At 40.7% G+C, this 23,603-nt stretch overlaps 1 protein-coding gene across 1 annotated transcript in view; it reads left to right on the top strand.

Annotated features, from left to right (window-relative positions):
• The window catches only part of COL19A1 (collagen type XIX alpha 1 chain), a 1,445,738-nt gene extending 1,434,129 nt beyond the window's left edge, over positions 1–11,609 (top strand). The window contains exons 48-50 of the mRNA XM_073569423.1: positions 5,576–5,746; positions 11,103–11,169; positions 11,539–11,609. Coding sequence (XP_073425524.1) covers positions 5,576–5,746; positions 11,103–11,169; positions 11,539–11,609 — 309 coding nt within the window. The remainder of the gene's footprint in view (positions 1–5,575; positions 5,747–11,102; positions 11,170–11,538) is intronic.
• The last annotated feature ends 11,994 nt before the right edge of the window (positions 11,610–23,603 follow it).

The following is a 23,603-nucleotide window of genomic DNA, read 5'->3' as shown; positions in this document are numbered from 1 at the left end:
GAGCTCAAATTTTGGCTCTCTCAATATCTGGAAAGAGGAATCGTTTTGTGGGGTCCAGACGAACAAGATTCTGACATTTTTTCCCCCCCATATGAGATCCGGTCACCCTAGTATACACCTTACCAGTACCATTGCTGGGATGAGGGGGTGCCTGCCGCCGCTGCTGCCCGCTGCCGCTGCCCAGGGTGTCCGCTACTGTGGGGTGTTCTGCCAACATTTTGTAGAAGACCAGAGCCCCTCGCAGTTCCATATTTTCCTCCTGTGCGGTGGACTTCGGGAAAATGGCCGCCAGTGGCGGCGCATGCACAGATGGAGATCTCGGCACCAAGATCTCAGGAGATGAGATCTCAGCCCTGAAATCTCATCTCCTTAGATCTTGATGCCAAGATCTCTATTTGCACATGCGCCGACCCCTGTTGACCATTTTCCCAGAGTCCACTGCACAAGAGGAAACCACTGAACAGCGGGGGGCTCTAGCCATTCAAGAAATGTCAGTAGAGCCACCGCAGTGATGGACACCCTGGGCAGTGGCATTGTGGCAGACACCCCGGGCAGCGATGATGGACACCCCAGGGAGCGGCGCCGGACACCCCGGACAGCAGTGGTGGCGGACTCCCCAGGCAGCAGTGCCGAGCACACCAGCAGCACTACCAGGGACACCCGCAGCACGAGACACCAGCAGCAGTGCACTGCACATCGGACCCCCCCTCATCCCACCCTGTGGCCTGCAGCATCACCCCACTCATGCCTCCTTCAGCAGCGACTATGAGACCCCGCTTCACCACAGCCACCACCCCCTGTATCAATAAGATGCATGGATTACAAGAAACGCCACCATTTTATTAAAAAAAAATTCCTATTTTTATCCTCAAAATTTGGGGTGTGTCTGATAATCCAGAGCATTTTATAATACGAAAAATACAGTACATTTTTAGAGCATAAATGCTACAACACCACATTTAAAAATAATGGAATGTTATATGCATTTTTTACGCTTCCCATAGAAGTCTATTGATAAAAAACACACAAAAATGTGCTGTCCTATAATTTATAAGTGGAAATTGGGTATGAGTTTTCTTGAAATTGCATCAACTTTGCTTGAGCTATTAAGTGCAGCGTATTTTTCACACAAAATACACAGCATTTGTGCTAAATGGGAACACAGATTTAAAATTCCTATGCTGTTAGGTCATATTTAGAGATGAGAGAACCCAAACTTAAAAGTTGGGCATTCGTACCAGACAGTTAGTGTCCAGTGCTAAATGCCGAACCCAGACTTTCCCCAGAAATCCATTGCAATGCTCAGGCTATGTGCACACGTAGCGGAACTCTCGCGGAAATTACCGCGAGAATTCCGGATTCCATTCCACGGGAAAATCGCATTTTAAATTCCTGAAATTTTCCCACGGAAAAACTAGCGTTCTGCAAGCGGAATTAGCTTGCAGAATACTAGCGTTTTCCAAGCGATCTGTAGCATCGCTTGGAGAACTGATTGACAGGTTGGTCACACTCGTCAAACATAGTGTTTGACGAGTGGGACCAACTTTTTACTATTGAGGCTGCCTATGCGGCATCAGTAGTAAAAGATAGGATGTAAAAATAATAAAAAAAATAAAAAATAATGTTATGACTAGAAGCAATGGGATGAAACTGAATGGGAGGAGACACAGATTAGATATTAGAAAAAACTTTTTGACAGTTAGAGTGATCAATGAGTGGAACAGGCTGCCACGAGAAGTGGTGAGTTCTCCTTCAATGGAAGTCTTCAAACAGAGGCTGGGCAGACATCTGTCTGGGATGATTTAACAAATCCTGCTTTGAGCAGTGGGTTGGACCTGATGGCCCAGGAGGTCCCTTCCAACTCTACGATTCTATGATTTTCTATGATTTGGATATCGAGAGTACACAGCACTGAGCACCTTAATCCTCCTATTTCTAGCAACTAGGGTTTGCTATATAGACCTGTTTATATAGATTTAACATTTCTGATACATCAGACACCTCATGCAGTTTTATGGTCCCCACCATCATAGATGATGTCAGGATTTCTCTTGCACTGAGTCCCATATTCTACATGAATATCTGTGACTATTCTATATCTCCAGATAACCAGTATGTAGTATATTTAATTTTGTTTATTTTAAAAGTAATTTTCATTAGTAGAAATTGTTGGTTTTAAACCTTTAATCTAGGGCTAAAAACCCTCTATCGTGTATCTGAATTTGCCTATGTATGATCAAGAAAATATAGCCGGACTATATCTATGGATTGTTATCTCTCATCCAGAGTACTGTCTTTTCATGGTTTTCCATAATCCTCCCCTATGTGTGTTTTTTAAAAGTTTTTAAAGATTTTGTTCTGTATAATTCAATAAAGGTATTCTTCCTTTTTAAAGCTGTTTGGGGGTCTTCTATCTGTTCAGATTTATGCATATGTGACCTACCCCATTACTATGGCATGTTAGACCCCAAAAAGAAAGCAGACACCCCAAAAGGACAACATTCACCAGATCACCTTGGTCCCAAAACAATAAGCATTGGCAAGTGCTGGTGATGGAGGGGCTTTCATACGCATATCTGCGTCACTGTCAGTTTTTTTTAGTTTTAGCTGCTTTCTACTGCACTTGGCTCCCACTGTTGACCGGAAGCAGCCACAACCCTCGGACTTGGTAGCAGAGTGATGCCAGTGGTACTACCTAATCTCTGTATGACAGCTCAACCCTTATTTCCATAATATGGAGTCCTTTGAGTGTGAGTGTGATTCTTTTGGGGGTGTCTGCTTTCCTTGATGAAGGTTACTGCTGTATTCTATTCAAATTTTTACATGTATATCAGTAGCTGCATGGACATGGACATGGCATGGACATCAGTAGCTGCATCTAGGGCTTATTTTTGGAATGCAGAAAAGAAGGGATTGTCCAGCTCCACGATGTTGTGAAAATAAACTATTCTTTTATTCGCTTCAATTCATATGGTACAGACGAGGTAAAATGCCAGCATAGTACAAAGGTTGCTTGCGTTATCAACGCATTTCTGGTGACTGCGCACCCTTAGATTCTTATTTTTGGAATGCTGAATAACCATACTTGAGCTTATTTTCAGGGTAGGTCTTATTTTTATGGAAATATGGCAGCTATTCCATCTATCGCCTATCTGATATAGTTGTATCTAGTCTTGGAAATGTTTTGTAAACTAAACACATTAGCAGCTGCATAAGTCTCAAGTTTTCTTCAATATATCAATATATCAATATGCATTCCAGGAGCTCACAGAGCATGGCCTAAACTCTGTGCCATACTTGTCAGGTGTGGACTTGTGATAACCACTAACCTGGCTACAGGGATACAGACAGGGAAATATAGAGGACTCTTACCCGCAGCAACAAGGGGTCGAATGTCCGGTGTCTAGCGTGGGTATAAGTAACCAGGAACCGGGACCTGCGGGGAGCAGAGGTGTTGTGAAATCACTCAATACCCACAGGACCTGCGGTCATGTGACAGCGTGTCAGGGAGAGGGGCGGAGCTACAGCCAAGCCCCTCTGGGAGCTGACAGCAACACAGGCAATGCAGCGATGAAGGGAAAGAGACAGTAGCCCGGTCAACAAAGCAATATAGTCATACACAGGACAGGCGGTGAAGTACAGCAGGGACAAAGAGAGGTCAGGACGTAGCCTAAAGTCATGTACAGAGCAGGCGGCGAGGTACAGCAGGGACAATCAAACAGGAGATCCAGACGTAGCCAAAAGATCATGCACAGAGAGGGCGTAGAGGTACAGAATCAGAAGACGGAAGACTTTACCAGGGACGGGACCGAATCAAAAACCAAGCAGACATACAGGGATAGGCATGAAGCACAGGCAGAACATGGTCAGGCACTCTCAGCTCAGAGTATAAACGACAGAGAATCGCTCCACCATGAGGCTATAAAAACCCTCCCCAGATCCCAAAGAGAAGCCCTCCACATTAACTCTTAAACCACCTAACCTGCAACCCCAGTGAACCATGACAATACTATCCACATCTCAACCGAGAGTATTGGTAGCTTACTATCCATTGATTTTCACCGTCCTGTTTAAAAAAGGGTTTTCAATTCAGTGACAGCAAAGTAATATCTTGAAATCAATAAGAAATTGTATCCCATCAATTGCCACCTGAGAATGGAAAGGTCAGAAGTAAATTATCCTCTGTGTGCTCTGCTACAGGATGTGTTTGCTTCAGGAACATACTAAAAAATTCTGGAGACAGACTAACTAACATTGAACAACCGGTTAAAGGTGTTTTTCTTTCATAGGTTTAGTGCACATTGAATTTTACATATCTGAAGATGGGATATTCTATTTCTCTATGGATTCGATACTCAGCTACTCAAGATCAAGCTTCTTTGATGGCCCTATAATCATAATTTTATAATCTTGAAATATACACGTTTTAATGACTTACTATATATACTCTTGTGAGTTCCTGATGTGCTGTATGGATTTCAGTCTTTATTACACTCATGAGAGACACAATTATATTTCCACTTTCATATTTAATGAGTTTTGTTGTTTTTGCTTACTTCTATCATAGTCATGATGTACATGGACCCTGGAGAAATGCACCTTCCTTCTGTGATGTAGAACGAGACTTCGGATTATTAATTGTGTGTTAAACTAGTAACTACAGTATGTCTATTCCTATTACATGAAATAATGAAAGCAACATTTGGTTTGAGAGTTTCTAGCGCTTGGAAAAATAAATATTTACCCAATAATATAGATCCTGTTGGTCAATAAAGATGCTGCAGTATCATAAGGGAATACTCCTGAACCGACCTATTAGCTGAGTGCAGATATCATCTTTGAAAATCCAGTAAGACTTGCCAGTAGCAACACAAGTCCTGTAAATATCCTGGAAAGCAGTGGTTCCCACAGCTAATTATAAAGAAGCACTGTTCATTCTGCAGTTCAACTTCTGCCATAAGATAAATAACATTTTCAGGCTTACAGCTTTAAGTGGCTGATTCTAAACAGCTCCATATTTTACCCACACAGTACGTACTTTTATTGTGTAGTTTTAGGGTTGCATTGAATTACAATGAGATACATACAAGTGATTAATCATTTATAGCAGCTGGAAAATGCCACTTGGAATGTTTCTTAGGTCATTTTACTAGGCTGTTCTTATAGCAACATCTTTTTATAGATTGAATGTTTTCTTTGAAAGTTTAGAAGGCCATGTTCACACCTAATATGTCACACCAAACCACAAACAAAGAAGGAGAAGCAAACAACAGATGCAACTTACAGCATTGAGTTACTTGTAATGTACGCATGAAACTCAATGGAGTGACTTCAGTTTTTCCATTCAGAAATGTTTATATTGTAATCAGTGGAACAATGGATGCAAAAATAAAGACAGGGATAACAAAGTGGTGCATAATGCTGTCACAGGAGATCCTGAGCAGAGGAGAACTCATCAAGAGAATCAACTCAATTCCAAAATTTTTATAATTTACTCAAGTAAAAAATGTACTGTTTTAACTGATTTTTGTTTTAGCTATTTTATGATCACAATATAAATACTATTTATTTCAAGGGTGATCCAGGTATACCTGGAGATCAAGGTCCCAGAGGGAAAACAGGTTCACCGGGAGAAAAGGGAGATATGGGACCTTCTGGACCACATGGAGCACCTGGAGACAGAGGTTACCCTGGGCAACCAGGCAAAGATGGACATCCTGGACTACCTGGACCACCTGGAATATTGGTTAGTCTAAAATAATGTTAGATTTTTTTATATATATTTATTATTGCTTTCAAAAGTCTTCAATTGCATAGACTAGATACCTACAATATTATGGGGTTGACCACCAGTGAGTTGGATATATATATATAGCTCAAAAAAATAAAGTAAACACTTAACCAACACAATGTACTAGGATGTGTTCCCTTTATTTTTTTGAGCAGTATATATACATATATATATTGTGAGAATCATGTGGGAATAGTGGATGAGGGCAGATATATATCTCGCCCAGATACCTTTCCTATGTGGCCTAGTCTGATCAGTATCTCACCTGGTTACTAATGAATAATGGGAGGGCGGATATAAAAGGATGCCAGGTGGTTGTGTGAGTGTCTCAGCCTGGGAACACAGAGAGCCTGTCTGTGTGAGAGACACACGTGAGTGAAAGCAGTGCCCACTGCAACTGTGGTTTGGCTGGACTGGAGAAGCCCGCCAGTTGGTAGTTAGGTTGTACTTTGTTTAGTTAGTGCCGGACAGGCAAGGATTTGTTTTATGTTTTTTTTTCTTTATGCATTGCTTTCACCTTTAATAAACCTGACCCAGTGTCAGTTATACCCAGACCCCGGCTGTGCGCCTGAGTTTCATGCTGAATGCACGTGACCTTTGACCCCAGCAAAGGCGATCCCAGAGTGTTTTATCACAATATATATACATATATATATATATACTCATTCATATAAACTAGTTGGCTCTATAATGAATTAATAGACTGCAAAGGGCCCCTCTCTTTTTTTGTTCATATATATATATATATATATATATATATATGTATATGTATATGTACAAATAATATGAAAAAATACCGATGGTTAAAGTACAATTATATTAATGCCAAAAACAGAGATGTGAAGAAACCATATGTGAACATACTGTGACCAATATGCCCACTATGTATAAATTAGTTGCACATCATCATTCCAGCTTGTTGACGATATTTAAATTGAATTGCACAATTAGAATGAAACAAACACTTAGATATTATAGTATCTACAATTTCTACATGTTAGATGACGATCCTGTGTACAAGACCACATGAACACATTCAGTATTTGGTCAGTATTTTACCTCAGTATTTGTAAGCTTAAACCAGGAGTGGGTGATAAATACAGAAGTGGTGACGGGTTTCTATTATACTTTTCCTGTCCTGGTTTTGGCTTACACACACTGATGTAAGATACTAACCAAATACTGAACGTGTGAACGTGGCCTTAGTATCACAAACCTCTCATTAGAGCATTAAACAAACATACATTGCTACCATCGTTTAATATTCATTATGCCAAGCATAATACCAGATAACCCACAATTTATAAGAAAAGTTTCATCTTTGTGTAACATGTGTTCAACATTTCACAGAAGCAATGAACCAATCTATTCAAAGTAAGGGGAATTTTCTTTAAATTTCGGAAAAAAAAATAGATTTGCCAAAATCAGAATTTTTTGCAATTCGATTTATTTGAATCTAGTAAAATGGAAGCTGGATTCTGTTTTGGGGCTGGAAATTAGTTAAAAAAGTATACTCAACTTGCACTGGCTCTAGCTTGTTATTATTATTATGCATTTATATAGCGCCATTTATTCCATCGCGCTTTACATGTGAAAAGGGGAAATAGAGACAAGTATAGTAAACATGTGTAAGACAAGGGACACACAAGTACATAAGGAGAGGGGACCCTGCTCGCGAGGGCTCACAGTCTACAGGGATGGGTGAGGATACAGTAGGAGAGGGTAGAGCACGTCATGCTGTGGTTCAGTAGACCGAGGATCATTGCAGGCTGTAGGCTGCTTGTTCTTCCGTACAGCCCCCAGCTCATTCCTTCACACATCTACCATAGCTCTTGGGGGCTCAGAGGGACAGCACTGAGCCAGTGAAAGTGATTAGTATAATTATTATTAATCCCACATGTATTATGCTTTGGAATCAGGAGGGATCACACAGCATCATAGCGCACATTCACTTTGCATCGAATAAATGAAATGCAAATTGAATTTCTCCAACGAACTCAACTGAATTTACCAAATTTGAATTTCAGCAGATTATTCCACAGGTTTATTTCCATGAACTGTAGATATCTGTATAAGTACCTCAAATTGACAGATCATAGTGGTTGTGGGACATGTGCCTCTGGAGCTTGGTGCCGGTGATGGCGACAATAGTTGCATGACAGAAAGCCTCAGAAAAGTCACACAACCAAAACAATGTCTGCAACTTTCTGTTAAGCGACAATTTAGAGCTGCCATCTAGTTGTCATTGAAATCACAGACAGGTCACATGCGAGTCAGAAGACAAACTCAGTTTTCATTGAATTCTATGGCAACACACATGAACGATCTGCAAAAAAACAAGGTGGATTTTTTTGCCATGGTTGCATTATGGTCCTAGTAAGTCACAGGTTGTTACCACAATGATAGTCAATAGATGTAATGTCATAATATTCATACAGTGGCTTGCAAAAGTATTCACCCTCTTGGCATTTTTTGTGTTTTGGTACTTCACAACCTGGAATTTCATAGCTTTTTTAAGGTTTGAATCAGTTCATGTGAAGAACATGCCTACAACTGTGAATATTTGGTTTTCTTTGTATTGTGAAGCAAAAAAGTAGGAAAAAGTAACTGAAGACTTCAATATGCACAACTGTTCACCCTCCTAAATTCAGTATTTTGTAGAGCCTCCTTTTGCATCAATTATATCTGCAACTCACTTTGGCTAAGTCTATATACAGTAAGCTTTCCACATCTTTCCATTGGGATTTTTGCCTATTTCTCAAGGCAAAATTGCTCCAGCTCCTTCAAGTTAGATGGTTTTGTTTGGTGAATGGCAATCTTCAAGTCTGACCACAGATTCTCAGTTGGATTAACCCCTTAATGATCGCCGATATACCTTTTAACGGCGGCAGTTAAGAGTACTTATTCCTCAGCGCTGCTTTTTAACGGTGCTGAGAAATAAGGTTGTAGCACCCCCCAGCATTGGAAATTCCCCGGGGTCTCGGCTACATTGTACTTACTGAACATTACATTGTTTTGGGCATTGATGTTTTTTAAAGTATAACAAACAAGAGAGTAGCGTTTGCAAGGATTACCACAAAACGCCAACTAAATTTAAAGGCATGAGTAATCCTATTGCCTGTCTTGCGATTGACAATTCTAAAATATTTACTGTATTTTGCGGATTATAAGATGCTCCAGATTTATTAAAATGGTGGTGCTTCTTATAATCCATGCATCTTATTGCTCACCAGGGGTGGTGGCTGTGGTGAAGTGGGGTCCCAGGGTCGCTGCTGGAGTAGTCAAGATTGGAGCATTGCTGCAGGCCTCAGGCTGGGATGGGGGGGTTCGGATGTGCTGCACGCTGCTGCGGGTGTCTCCGGTGCTGCAGGTATCTTAGCACTGAGATCTCATCTCCCGAGTTTTGGTGACGAGATCTCCATCTGCGAATGTGCCTCCCTCACACCCATTTTCCCAGAGTTCACCGCATATGTCGACAAAATGTCGGCAGAGCCCCGCAGCACCGGAGACACCCGCAGCACCGAGGACACCCGCAGTGGCATGCCGCACATCCGAACACCTGCTCGTCCCAGCCTGCAACCTGCAGCAACGCTCCACTAAATCTTCCTCCAGCAGCGACCCTGGAACCCTGCTCCACCATGGCCGGTAAGGTACATCTGCATTATAACTGCATGTTATAATCCAAAAAATACAGTACTTAAAAGTTGTTAGCTATAAGGCCGGAATTCATTATTGTATTTGCATCTGATATTTTGACCCAATTTTACGAAAAACATGCGACTTTTTGCAGAGTTGAAAAAAGATTAAAGACTGGTGATAAGTAAGCATTTTCAACTTTGCGCAAAATGATTGGACAGCATGTAACATTTTGAAGAGACAAAAAAAGGGACATTAAAAAGCTGCAAATTATGAATCTGGCTTATTGTTTTACAGAGATATTAGACTGGGCCTAATGTTAAAGGGGTTGGCCACATTATATTTATTTTGATATATATGTTAAGGACATGATTTTGAAAAGCGTTGGGGAAGAACAAAGGCACACACAAACTAGGGCAATACTGTCTGTTAAAGGATAAGTATAAACGACAGTAACGCTCACTTCCAGGTGTCGTGTGCAGACACAACAGCTATAAAACCGTGGAAAGAAGCTGTTCCTGCTCCTTGGCTGGAGGAAATGGTTCTTCCAAATGCATAATGGCAAAAATGGAAGCTGCCATGTTTAGGTGGACTGCACTGTGTGAATGAAGAGCCGTAGTATTCCAAATTTGTTCTTATTAATACCAACCATAAATTAGTACTAATAAGAACAGATCTGGAATCCCAAGGCTTTTCGTTCCCGTACCCTAGTTTCCATTTTTGCCAAGGACATAACTTTGTGGCACTTCCTTATATATTACAAGTTTCATACTGGACTTATTAGTGTTATTATTGCAGTCTTTATTACAGACTGTGCAGAGTGCCTGTTCTTAAAATGTCAGGAACATGTTACCAGATCTGTCCACTATCCTCTTCCAATTAAAAAGAACTTGGTAAAGATTTGTTTTAATTATTGGATTGTGATTAGTTAAATATTAAGTGGACAGACCCTTTAAGAAATAAAATCATTGTCATGGATCAAAGTCAGCAATCAAATGGTTTGATGCTATACAGAAGCAACTAATAGCAAGGATACTGAGTAGTTGAAACAGACCAAAGATGAAGAAAGACAAACAATAAAGAGTGCCACCCAGCCTAAGAAAAAGAAATGTAAAAAAAAGATCAAAATGAAAAACAGTTAAATACAGGTATAGACACTCCAGATACTGTAGTCAGGATGGCCATTTTTTTTTTACAACCAATAAGAAGTCTCATTTAAGTGCCTTTGCTCTGTTTCAAAGTTATGGGAATGAGACCGTGACATGACCCCCTGCCAGTCAGCCCTCCACCTTAACTACTACCTTGAAAGGAAAAATAACTTGTAAATGTCAGAAGAGCTTTGAAGCCTTAATGATGTGAGGTTAACTTTCAGAATCCTATCATAGAGAGGGCCATCTAAATACACTCATATAAGAATCAATTTGCTGACTGCTCTTACATGCCAGGGTCAGGGTCTCATCTTAGAAGAAGACATACCTAGTGTAGAGTCACATAAGTTCATTGAGAGAAAATATCTTACTGAATAGGTTTAATAAAAAAACCTCCTAGACATAGGCTTGATATAGTGCTATCTTTTACGGATAACGCCATGCCATCTGAGATACAAAAATATATTGTGTTTCATGCTTTACTCTTGTTTCAGTTATGCAAATAACCGCAATAACTTTCTCCGCAGACAGAGAATATTTCATTTGAAGAAATGAAAAAATATATTAGACAAGAAGTTTTACGAATATTTGAAGGTAAGAAAGAGCACATGTAAGCAATGAATATCTGTTAGGAGCTACCTATCATTACATCCTTTATTCATGCAGCTTCTGTATTCTGCCATTAGCTGAACTATTTGTCACACTAGTCCTGAGTTATTATACACCATACAGTGTTAGTTTAATTCTGTGAGGAGTTTTATTAATTGTTACATAAAGTAAGGCTGAATTTTCTTATCCTTTGAATTACTAAAAAGCTGTTTAATGACACACATTGGCTGCATATTAGCTACTGTGTCTTGTGTCGTCTAGGAGATTCATTCAACCATCCTTCCTATATATCTTATGCATGTATTTCAGTGAGAATTATTTCTACATTAAACTTAATTAAATATGCATTTTTAGAATTCCCAAGTCATTGTCATGTCTTTTATGCTTGGGAAGTCTTATGTGATGGCTTCAATGATAGCATATGATTGTATTTTTACATGACATTCTGCAGCTGTGAAAATATGTATACAACTGTGGGTCATTAGTTGTGCACACATCTTGAAAATGTACAAAAACTTAGTCCCAGCACATCTTGGCCAATACATGATTATACAAGTATTAAATGTATAAATGCAGTGTCCTTTGAAAGCATATCTAAACATGATGAAGGGCTAAGGCTGTAATTTGTAGCTAGCAAAATAAATTTTTAGCTATCATTGAATTAAAAGGGATTTTCCAGGTTAAAAAAAAAAACTCTGTTCTTTGACTTCAATTAGTTTAACAAAATAAAGCTGCTTTACTCTCCTTCCCTGGATTCGGTGCTGAGTCTCCGCCATTGCTCCTGGTGTCTGTTACTGTTTTCAGTTGTGATATCACATCCATATTTCTGCAGCCAGCAGCTCTTACCAAAGTTGACAGCATGAGCTGCTGAGAGCTGCTAAGTAGAGATGAGCAAATTCGTTCGAATTTTGCCCCCGAATCTGATTTTGACATATTCGAGCCATATTCCCACACTATTCGTGCCGAATTTATGTCTTATGATCGGTTCAAAATATATTCTGTAATTTCTATTCCCATTGACTCCAATGACGTTCAGCTGTGTTTGACGAATATTGCAAAAACAACATTCAATTCCGATCGTATTCAGAACCGAATCCGAACAAACTCGCTCATCTCCACTGCTAAGCTCTGCTATTAGCTGCAGTCCTGTTGACATGATGTATCAGTGGAAACTAAACACACTGCAGGTGGAGACAGGTTTATTGAAATGGGAAAACCTCTTTAAATACTACAGAAATGTGTAAAACTATACTTGGCACATTTTAATGTAAAAATTACTTGCGGCAACAAACTCCATATGGTCCTATAGAATTTTGAAATTATGTAGCAGAAAAGGGTAATTTGGACATAAAACATGTGGGTTAACATTTGTGTTAAAAGATGTTGACTATGACTAGTTGGAAAATAATGTAAAAAAAAATAATTCCAGTTGTACATCTGTAATTTTGAAAAGTTTGGTCTAGTCCCACAATAGAACAGTGCCATTCCAACTTTATTCAACATGACATAATTTATGAAACAATATGAAACCAAGAAAGTTAGTTCAGTGGTTCATACTTGGCAAACTTCAAGAAGATGTGAAGTATAGACCCTCCGCAGAGACCTGGCAATGGCAGGGAAAGCATGTAAATTGAGTCTTATCTGTGTGAAAAGTGTTACTTTTCTGCTATAGTCTTAAGGCCCCGTCACACTAAACGATGTACCAGTGATCTCGACAACGATACGACCTTTTCAGGATCGCTTGTGCCTCGCTACATGATTGCTGGTGAGCTGCCAAACAGGTAGCTTCACCAGCGATCAGGACCAGCTAGGACGCTGGTATCTAAGGTAAATATCGGGTAACTAAGTGCGCGCGTCACTTAGTTACCCGCTGTGTACCTTGGATACCAGTTCCCAGCATCAGCATGCAGGTATCTAAGGTACACAGCGGGTAACTAAGTGACGCACGTGCTTAGTTACCCGATATTTACCTTAGATACCAGCTCAAAGCGTCTGCTTACAGTGCTGGGTGCTCGCTGATCATCAGTCTCCTGCTGCAATACGCAGCAATGCGCGCTGGCCAGCGGGAGATCAACAATCAAAAAATGGCCCAGGACATTGCTGCACGATCAGCGATACCCGGAGGGGGGGCCAGTCGCTGATGTGTGTCTCACACAGAGAGATCGCTGGTGAGATCCATGTTGCGTCACAAAATCAGCGATCTCGCTGTGTGTGATGGGGCCTTTAGATTTCAGCAGTACAATAGAGCTATCATTAACTCATATATGGTGTGGAGATGACTCAATTTATCGAGAAAAAGCAAAAAAAAAATGAGCTGGAGCATAAATTGTTATACGCGCAATGTGTAACAGCATACTCACACTGTGGCCATTTCACAAACAAAATCCAAGAAAAAATCAAAGTGAGCACATACCCTGCAGTAGGTAAATAAGTAAATAGTAATAGTACATGTAAATAAGATGGGGTATTTAGTTATCACTATTTTGATCAAAATAGCGTAAAAGCCATCCCATCACGATAAGGTGTACCCAATCAGGACCCACTCTGTCTCTAGTATTAAAACCTTACCTTTTGTCAGCTGACCTTAATGTAGATAAGGGCAGAGCAGGACAGTGGTCCCAACTGTTCAGACACCTGCCCATTGGAAATGTAATTGTAAATTTCGGATGGCTTGTCATTCTGATAATTGGTTGGCAAACAGTGGATTTCTGCCATGCGGTTGAATGTGGATGCGTCCGCATGCGTTTTTTTGATGCTGCGGCGGCCACAACAAAATGCAACATGTTGCGTTTGATGCAGGTCGCTGCAGCATCAAAATGACACATGCGGAGGTATCCTCATACATCCGCATGTCCTGCATACCCAATTTTAAAGATAGGTACGCAGGCCGCATGCAGTCGTAGGCAGAGCTGAATGGAGGAGGTGTGGCAGTGGGCGGAGCTTCACGGAGGAACTTCGCAGCCCTCCGCAGCTCTGACATCCACAAATCTGAACCTATACTCACTGTAGAAGAAGCCTATTCCATAATGATTTTTACAGTTTTCAAGTAAGTTATGGGCATTGTTTCCCCTTTTGGTGAAATAATGTATTGTAGCATTTCCAAGTAAGATTTATTCTGAACTGCTCAGAGTGGTCTTTTGGGGTACCTGGAAAATACCGCTCTAAGTGTTCCCCGGTTTTAAAGAGGACTTGTCATCATGTCAAAAGTGTCCATTTTTTGCTATCTTATTCCTGCTGATCTCCTGAGTGATCTTTTTTTTTGTAATCCTCCATCTGTTTCGAGAAATATTAGGTTATTTAAGCAGAGATGTTTCTCATTTTTACCAAGGTGGGTGTTGATCATAGATTCTCTGAGGGTCTTCAGTCTGCATTGCATAATTATTCTGAGGGAAACGCTCCCTTGGTAGAGAACTTAAAAATTATTACTAGATAAAAATAGCCATATCTCAAGAACCTTATAGTGGAAATGTGAAAAACAAAAACTAAACAGAATACACAAGGGAGCAGTGAGAATAAACTAAGAGTAAAATCTGGACATTTTCTTCCTGGCAACAGGTCCTCTTAAATTGAATAAACTAAATGTAATTATATTTCTCTAAAGCCCCCATTACACTTAGCGATATCGCTAGCAATATCGCTGTAAAGTCATTTTGTGACGTAGCAGCGATATTGCTAGCGATATCGCTATGTCTGATACTTACCTCCGACCGGCTCCCCCGCTGATTATCGCTGATCGCGCGAGAAGGTCCTGGATCATTTCTCGTCAGGCACTTCCTGCTGGGTTTCCTGTGGCGCCGACGAGCGACGCGTGGACGCGGGCGGGAGGATGTCAGGATCGCCGCGTCTGACAGGTAAGTAGTGACCCCCGACCCCTGCAATGTCGCTGGTGAGATCTGCCTGTGTGGCAGCTCACTAGCGACTACTTAGCGATGCACCAGCGATCCATATCGCTGTCGGGATCGCTGGTGCATCGCTAAGTGTAACGGTACCCTAACTCTGGCAAAGAGGAACAATAATTTTCTTTCAAAAGTTATATTGTAAACTGTATCTCAGGGGGCGAAGACACATTGATAAGTGCATGAATTTCTTACCAGACTGGATCCAGATATAAATATTCAAGTTAGACTTCAGTGTATTTTTTTGCATGCAGTGAAGCATTAATAGCTCCATAATCTTGCCAAAATCATTGATATCTCAGGTGATACAAAGGGCAAGTTATGTCATATATAACTGAAAAGAAATAAATTGAAAGTCATCTCATTTTGCTGCACATTTAATTGAGTAAGCTGAAAAATTATTGGTTGATGCAGGTTATAACTAGTTTTAAAAGCTAAAAGCACGTCTTTGGCTAAACTCAATTTCTTGCATCATTGTGCAGATAATCATGTAATATCAAAACTGAATTGTTGCAGCTCAAAACATGCGCTCATGTTGCCCTGCAGGATTTTATATTCCACAATTTGAATAAAAATGAAGTGGAAATAATTTGTCTTTTGTACGGGACGTTTTAGGCGTACAATTAATTATCGTGTGTGGTCAAAGTGTTGGACTACAAAGAGGTTTTAAAAGCCTCCAATTGCAGCTCATTTGTATAGTGTGTGAAACCCATAGCTTAGTACTACTAATTGACAACTCTGATAGCACATTAAAGAAATAACTCAATAATGCAAAGCCAAGTGCTAAACAGTTATCTCTAAAAGCATTTTAATAGCAGATAATTACTGCTTCAGGCATTGATTTAATGAATGTTCCTCAAAACCAGTTTTGAGTAAATTAACAGAAATCAATTGCTCCCATACCTTACTGTAGCCAGCCAACAAACTAAATGGAAAAATGCTGGTCTTGTAATGTCATTCTTGTCACATGATTAAATAAAAGAGGTCTTTGTCCTGCTCACTCCTCGCAAAAAACCAAGATAGCACAAAAATGACCCCTAAAAATTCACTTTTAATTAGATAATTAAAAACTATGGACAATCACAGCTCATAGGGTACAGAACAATAAATCACCAAAAAAAAACCACCAAAAAAATTTTTGGATTTTACTCAGGACAGCTACACTTGCCCTAATGGGCCCTAGTGAGTCCCTTCCTGTCTTCGGAGGTTGGCACCCTAGTTGTTGACGATGTGGTGCCCCCGCTCAATGTCGGTGACCCTGTAACACCCTAAAAAACCCTAGTCAACGACGAGGATACACAGAAAAAGCAAAGACGTACATAGACACCCGAAAAAAACCCTAGTGGAGAGACTAGATAACGTCTCTTAAAAGTGCACACTTGCTGTAAACTTATCTCGTAGTGAGCACTTGGCCCACAATAATGAGGAAGACTTATCTCATAGTCAAAAATTCTCAATATTGCAGCTTAAATAACTTATCTCATAGTGAAAAGAGCTTATGCTGCATGCAATGACAGACCATGTAAAAAGCCCCCCAAAAAAGAGAAAAACGTCTACACAAAAAAATATGGAGGAGAATCAATATTCCCATAAACAGTAGTATATATCGCACAGTTGATCCACTCAAAATAAGTCACCAAAAAATAATCCACCAGGTGGAACAATTATCAATGGCATACAGACGCTGATCAGTCATCCATAGTGGACATAATAATCCAGACATAGGCAAAAAAGGCAGCATAGACACCCCCTATAATCCAAGACGCCATAATGCCCACATATAGCCAAAATGTATATTGCCATACATCGGTCTGTCAGCATATAAAAAATCAATACTTATCAGCCATTATAAGATATGAGGCCCAGCCCAACACCTTTCCCCCTCCAGAATGCTGAGGGTTCATCAGGAACAGGGAAGAAGGGGTCTCGTCACCCCAGCCGAGAAGACAGTGCAATGTGTGGCGTGCTTCATGTGTCTCAGACGCTCATATTTAACGCGTCCTAGTTGTGACGTCACTTCCGGTGACATGTAATGGAAGATGTATTTTTAGTGGAACGCACCCTGTATCCGATACACCCGAAAGTGCATCAAAGAAAGGGGCGGAACTTGTGAAAGACGTGTTCCTAGTACTAAGGCTTGCTTCTGAGGGCGGGCAACCTCCATCAAAATCCCGTATGGTAATGAAGTGACGTCAGAAGACCGCAACTAGTATTTAAATAGCAGAGATGTCACAAGAGGGGAATGCAAAAAACCATGCACAGAAATAAAGGATCCCCTCCATATAGTCATTATAAACAAAGACATAATAGAGCATTAATAATATAAAAAATTAAACCACTACCAATATTTTAATACATGCGGAAATACCTTTTAACCCCTTAGAGAGACACATCCATGTATCCAAAGCCAGATCTAACTAATTCTATGTTATGTATAGTGAGACAATGTCACAGCTCATAACAATGAGCCACAGTAAAGCATGTTGGATCCGTCAGGTACCACCTATAAAAAACTTGTAAAATTCAATTGCTCATTTAGGCCATTAGGGCTCTGCGATTTGAGCCAGAAAATCCAACGCGTCTCCCGTTGTAGGATTTTCTTATCCCAATCCCCCTGTCTTACTGTGGACTGAACTCTCTCAATTACACGGAATCCGATCTGCTTCTCATCTCCCCCATGGACAAGATTGACATGGCGCGATAATGGGGTGTCCCTGTTATGTCTGATATCGCCTAAATGTTCACCCATGCAAACACGCAGCTCACGTTTGGTTTTATCCACATAATCAAGGGGACAGGAACATGTGCATAAATATACAACCCCCACAGTTTTGCAGTTCACAAATGAATTCATCTTATAAGGTCTTTTAGTGTGAGCACTGATGAATATTTTTGAAGGTGTAATAAATTTGCAAAAACTGCAATGTCCACATCTGAAAGTTCCAACATCCCTGTTTTGTAACCATGTTCCTTCCTTTTTGTGAGGTTCAAGATGGCTCTTTACCACTTTGTCCCTAATTGATTTGCCCTTCCCATAAGTCACTGAAGGTCTAGGTGAAATCATCCCACAGATATCCTGATCAATCCTGAGTATAGCCCAGTGTTTCTTCAGAATCGCCATAACTTTCCCTGACTGGTCATCAAAAGTACCTATTAGTCTAGTCAAGTTGTCGGGGTCTTTCCTCTCTCTAGGGATCAACAATGATGCTCTCCTAGTTTGTTTAGCCAATTTATATGCAGGTTGAATGACATTAGTAGGGTAACCCCTATCCCTAAATCTATCCCATAGATCACTTGACTGTTTCTCAAAGTCACCCCAGTCAGAGCAGTTTCTCCTCAACCTGAGAAACTGCCCCCCTAGGGATGCCCCATTTCAGGGGAGGGGGATGGTGGCTCTCCCATCTTAAAAAACTGTTTGTTGAGGTGGGTTTGCGATAAAGGGACGTTTTCAAGGATCCATCTTTCACAATCGATATCGTGGTGTCCAAGAAGGTGATGCTTTCTCCCCCAATCTCATGTGTAAAGAACAGACCCATATCATTGTCATTCAAGGAGTCCACAAAGGACCTAAAAGATTCTCCGCTGCCTGCCCATAGGATGAGAATGTCATCGATGTAACGTCCCCAGAACAAAATGTTAGGGGACCAGACAACATCCTCGTCACTAAAAACCATAGTGTCCTCCCACCAGACCAGGAGTAAATTTGCATAAGTGGGGGCACAGGGGCTCCCCATCGCAGTGCCCCTGAGCCTATTGGAAGTATTTGCCATTGAACAGAAAATAATTATGGCTAAGTACAAACTCTAACAGTTGCAACAAAAATTTGTTATGTGTACCCAAATGGACCCCCTACCTTTAAGGAAATAATTGACCGCCTTTAGACCTTCCACATGTTTAATACTGCTATACAGCGCTTCTACATCAATTGATGCCAAAATGATGCCTGGGTCAACTGTAATCCCTTCTTGTTTATTAAGAAGATCCACAGTATCCCTAAGGTAGGAGGGAAGGGCCAACACAAATCGTCTCAACAGTTTATCAAGGTAAACACTAGAGTTTTGACAAAGGGCATCAATCCCGGAAACTATCGGTCTCCCTTTCAGTGGATCTATGCCCTTATGTATTTTCGGTAATGCATAAAATGTTGCAATGACCGGCCATTTTGGTAATAGGAAGTCAAACTCACTCTTTGAAATTAGTTTAACTTCCAAGGCCTCCTTCAAAATTTTAGACAGTCCAGAGCTATAATCCTTTGTTGGGTCCGTTTTCAGTACCTCATAAGTCGATTGGTCAGATAAAATAGACAAGCACATCTCAATATATTTGTCCCTCTCCAGGATAACGGTATTACCATCCTAATCTGAGGGCTTCAGTATAATCTGCTTGTTATTCATCAATCCCTCCAGGGCCTTTCTCTCACAATAAGGGAGGTTAGGTAAGGTCTGTTCAACTTTGGGGTTGATATTACGAATCTCATCCGAAACCAACTGTAAAAAAATGTCAATACTCCCGACTTCCCCCACTGGGGGTGTCCTTTTACTTTTTGGTTTCAGATCTGAGAATGGTCCCACCCCAACTTCCCGCTGTCCTTCCTCCGCCATGTTAGTAAGAAGAAGTACATCAGGAAGTTCATCCAATGTTATACCAAGATGTTGGCACTTAGCTTTATCACTCATGGCAAAGAATTTTTTCCATTTTAGTTTGTGTGTAAACAAGTTAATGTCTTTTATCTTTCATACCTACACATAATGCTTTCACGTTTGATGCAACTTGGTGCCTACAGAATGTGGGGACCGCGATGGGGACCCCGGCAGCATGCATGTTCGCTAATTTATTTCTTGGCGCCTTTGAGGAAAAATATATTTATAATAATAACAATTTCCTCCAGCACATCAAACTTTATCTGAGATATGTGGACGATATTTTTATCGTCTGGGACGGCTCTAGAGAACTTTTTGACATGTTCGCTAATCAGCTTAATGATTCTAACAAGATGAACATGCTATTCACGCATGTATATGGAGGTTCACGTTTGGAGTTTCTAGACGTACTTGTTGAGATTATGGATGGCAATATACGTACCTCAGTTTTTAGGAAATCCACTGCAACCAACTCTGTGTGCAGTTATAACAGTTATCACCCTTTCCATACCATCAAATCATTGCCATATAGTCAATTTTTGAGGGTATACCGCATCAATAATACCACAGAAGGATTCGCTATGCAATCCAGAGAATTGTATAGCAGGTTTAAACAAAGAGGGTACCCTAATGCCATACTTGACGCAGCGCTTAATAAAGTGGAACAGGAGCACATCTCGAGAGAGAAATCTAATATTAGCAAGATAATTAAAAATAAAAAACAATTTACGTTTTGCTTTCGCTATAGCCCTATGGATCGACAGATCCGGGCAGCAATAAGAAAGAGCTGGCACATCTTGGAGAGGGACAAAGATTTGAAAGATATAGTCTCTAGAGGACCCCTTATTTCATGCAAACGCAGTACTAGAATAAGGGATGTTCTGGTGAGGAATCGAATTGTCACAGAACATGATAATTGGTTGAGTAAAGGAATCCCCAAGGGTAATTTTAAGTACGGTCATTGCTCTTACTGCAGGTTTCATCGCACTGATCACACCATATGTATGGGTGCGATTAACCATGTAGTTTCAGAATTTATTTCATGTAAGACAGATTATGTGGTATATGTTATTTTCTGCCTGTGTCGATTTTATTATATTGGCAAAACTTTACGCCCCTTATATGTTTGCTTCAGGGAACATTATAAGTCCATTACCTTTATTATCTTTCTTTTGCTGGCATCGAAAAAGTCTCCCTACCCCCTCAAGGAGGGAATTTACATAGAATCTTGTTAAGACGTCAATCCAGGTGGATTATGGACACTGGTACCATGGGGCCCACCGGATTTAACGATAGAAAAGGCTGTTTTTCTGTGAGAATATAACGTATTTTTTGATGTCTTTTATTATGAGAACATATTTTGCAAGTTTCTTCCACTGCACTCAACCGCATTGAGATTTGGTACTTTTATTACCGGTCTATACATAATAGACTCCTATAGGGATATTTAGATATTTAGATGCGGTATATGATGTGTCTGTCTTTGAATTGTATTTTATATTAGGCTGTATAGGGATTTTTTATATAGATAAGTGGCGTTAATAGGTGGATACTTTTCACACACATATATATAAATGTATGTATCCTTCTCTTTCATCTTTTCCTGTGTTTCAGGCTTTGTTACTATATACGCCATTCACTATCCCTTTTGTCTGATGTCCCCTTGATGTTTTTCATAGTACATATTTACACCTGCTTTTGATGGTGACGTAGGAACATAGAATTAATTTACCACGATATCTGATCACATGAGTAAATGTTACCAGTGTAGGTACATAATTTAATGAGACATAAGTAGCTGGTTGTCACATATTTTAGCAGGTGTATTGTGCAATATTTGATTTGTCTCTGCTCGAAGGATCAGAGATGATAATAGCAACAAGATCCATTTATTGATCGTATTTGTCATTCACTGTTATAGTCCATATGACAGTTAAAAAATTATGCTATGATGATCTAAAAAATTATGTTATGATGACCAAATGATTGTAATATTTTTTGTGCAGGTCTCTTTATCTATTTTCGCTAGATGTTCATTTGTTTTTCTTGGATTTGTGCTTGTCTGTATATTTTGATGTAATGACAATTGTTTTTAATTGATACATGTATTCACACTGTTTAAACAACAGCTGTGGAAGGAGGAGGTTTTGAATGACGTGATTTCTTTATATACAGATACAGCTTTCTTGCTTAGCATTACGCATTCGGATGTGCAAAATGGTAGTTTGACGCAGTCAGGACATACACCTTTTACACGAATTTTTGTGTGCAGTACAGAATTTCATTTGGCAACCTGGGTTTGCGTTAACGTCAATAGACGTAGAAAGTTTGTACAAGAGAATTCCCCAACAATTAGGGGTAGACACCATCAGAGAAATTCTGAGTACTACAGACAAGGAGCAAGGTTTCATTGATTTTGTATGTGAAGCTACATCTTTCATACTTACACATAATGCTTTCACGTTTGATGCAACTTGGTACCTACAGAATATGCGACCGCGATGGGGACCCCGGCTGTTAGGCGTCGGATTTCTGTCGCTGCACAGCGAGAATCCTGAGCCTTGCCTCTGACGGTCTCCCATTCCTCTCCAGCCACAGAGGAGGTTGCTCAGCAAACTCGTCGGTCCTGGCGCTCTGCCCAGACCAGCTCCGTGGGTTTGCTTGCTGCTGCCACCTCTGGCACAGCTATGGCAATGCATGCTGCTCTACAGCGAGATTCTTCAGGGACTAAGTCCTCATGTCGGGCCACTGAGCATGCCCATGGAGTGATCTCCCATTGGAGATCGAAGGTCACGTGCTCAGGTCCTGCTCGTGTTTGGATTGGCCCATCCGAGATGCAAGGAAGGTCCCGGACGCTCGCGGCTATAAAAGGTTCGCATGGCTGCTCGGCCATGCGCTAGGATAGACTGTAATTTCAGACTATGAGGAGTGAGTGGTGTATGCACGTATGAATGTCTCTGGTGACTGACTCATTAAGAAAACCCTACCCTTGGTACGCATGTGTTGTGCAGCCTAGCCTGCTAGCGCCCAGGCTTAGGTGTAGGTAGGTCAGAGTTGGAGTCAGGCTTTAGTCCACACCAGCGACTCGGCACACCTCAGTGCGAGTGCTCCACATTCCATAGCCAGTATCTTTAGCGGCGCTCGTGGCAGCGACGCTGCACGCTCAGTGTGCCTAGAGGGACTCTAACCCCATGTCCTTGGGGTAGAGTTCTGTGGCCGTTCACTGTGCGCTCTTTTGGCCGGGCTCTGTGAGCTAAACAGGCTCCGGCATTTACTTTCAGCGGTGGTGTGGCTCTGTGAGTTAACAGAGTTCGCTACTGCTCACATTGGGTGATGTAACCCACGTGTGACTGTTTTCACACTGCTTAAGTCTACCGCCATTATCTAGCAGCAGTGTACCACCTCTGCGCGGTGGAACCCGGGCTGCGAACGCACATACTACTATTTTATAAGTTGGTGCGTTCCGCCAGCCGTAACACCGGCAGCATGCACGTTCGCTAATTTATTTCTTGGCGCCTTTGAGGAAAAATATATTTATAATACTAACAATTTCCTCCAGCACATCAAACTTTATCTGAGATATGTGGACGATATTTTTGTCATCTGGGACGGCTCTAGAAACCTTTTTGACATGTTTGTTAATCATCTTAATGATTCTAACAAGATGAACATGCTATTCACGCATGTATATGGAGGTTCACGTTTGGAGTTTCTAGACGTACTTGTTGAGATTATGGATGGCAATATACGTACCTCAGTTTTTAGGAAATCCACTGCAACTAACTCTGTGTTGCATTATAACAGTTATCACCCTTTCCATACCATCAAATCGTTGCCATATAGTCAATTTTTGAGAGTACGCCGCATCAATAATACCACAGAA

The sequence above is a fragment of the Dendrobates tinctorius genome, unplaced genomic scaffold, assembly GCF_039654945.1.
Source record: "Dendrobates tinctorius isolate UK_male_01 unplaced genomic scaffold, ASM3965494v1 ptg000024l, whole genome shotgun sequence".
Classification (NCBI taxonomy): domain Eukaryota; kingdom Metazoa; phylum Chordata; class Amphibia; order Anura; family Dendrobatidae; genus Dendrobates; species Dendrobates tinctorius.
Note: the sequence above shows the minus strand (reverse complement) of the source record. Positions and strands in the feature narration are given on the sequence as shown.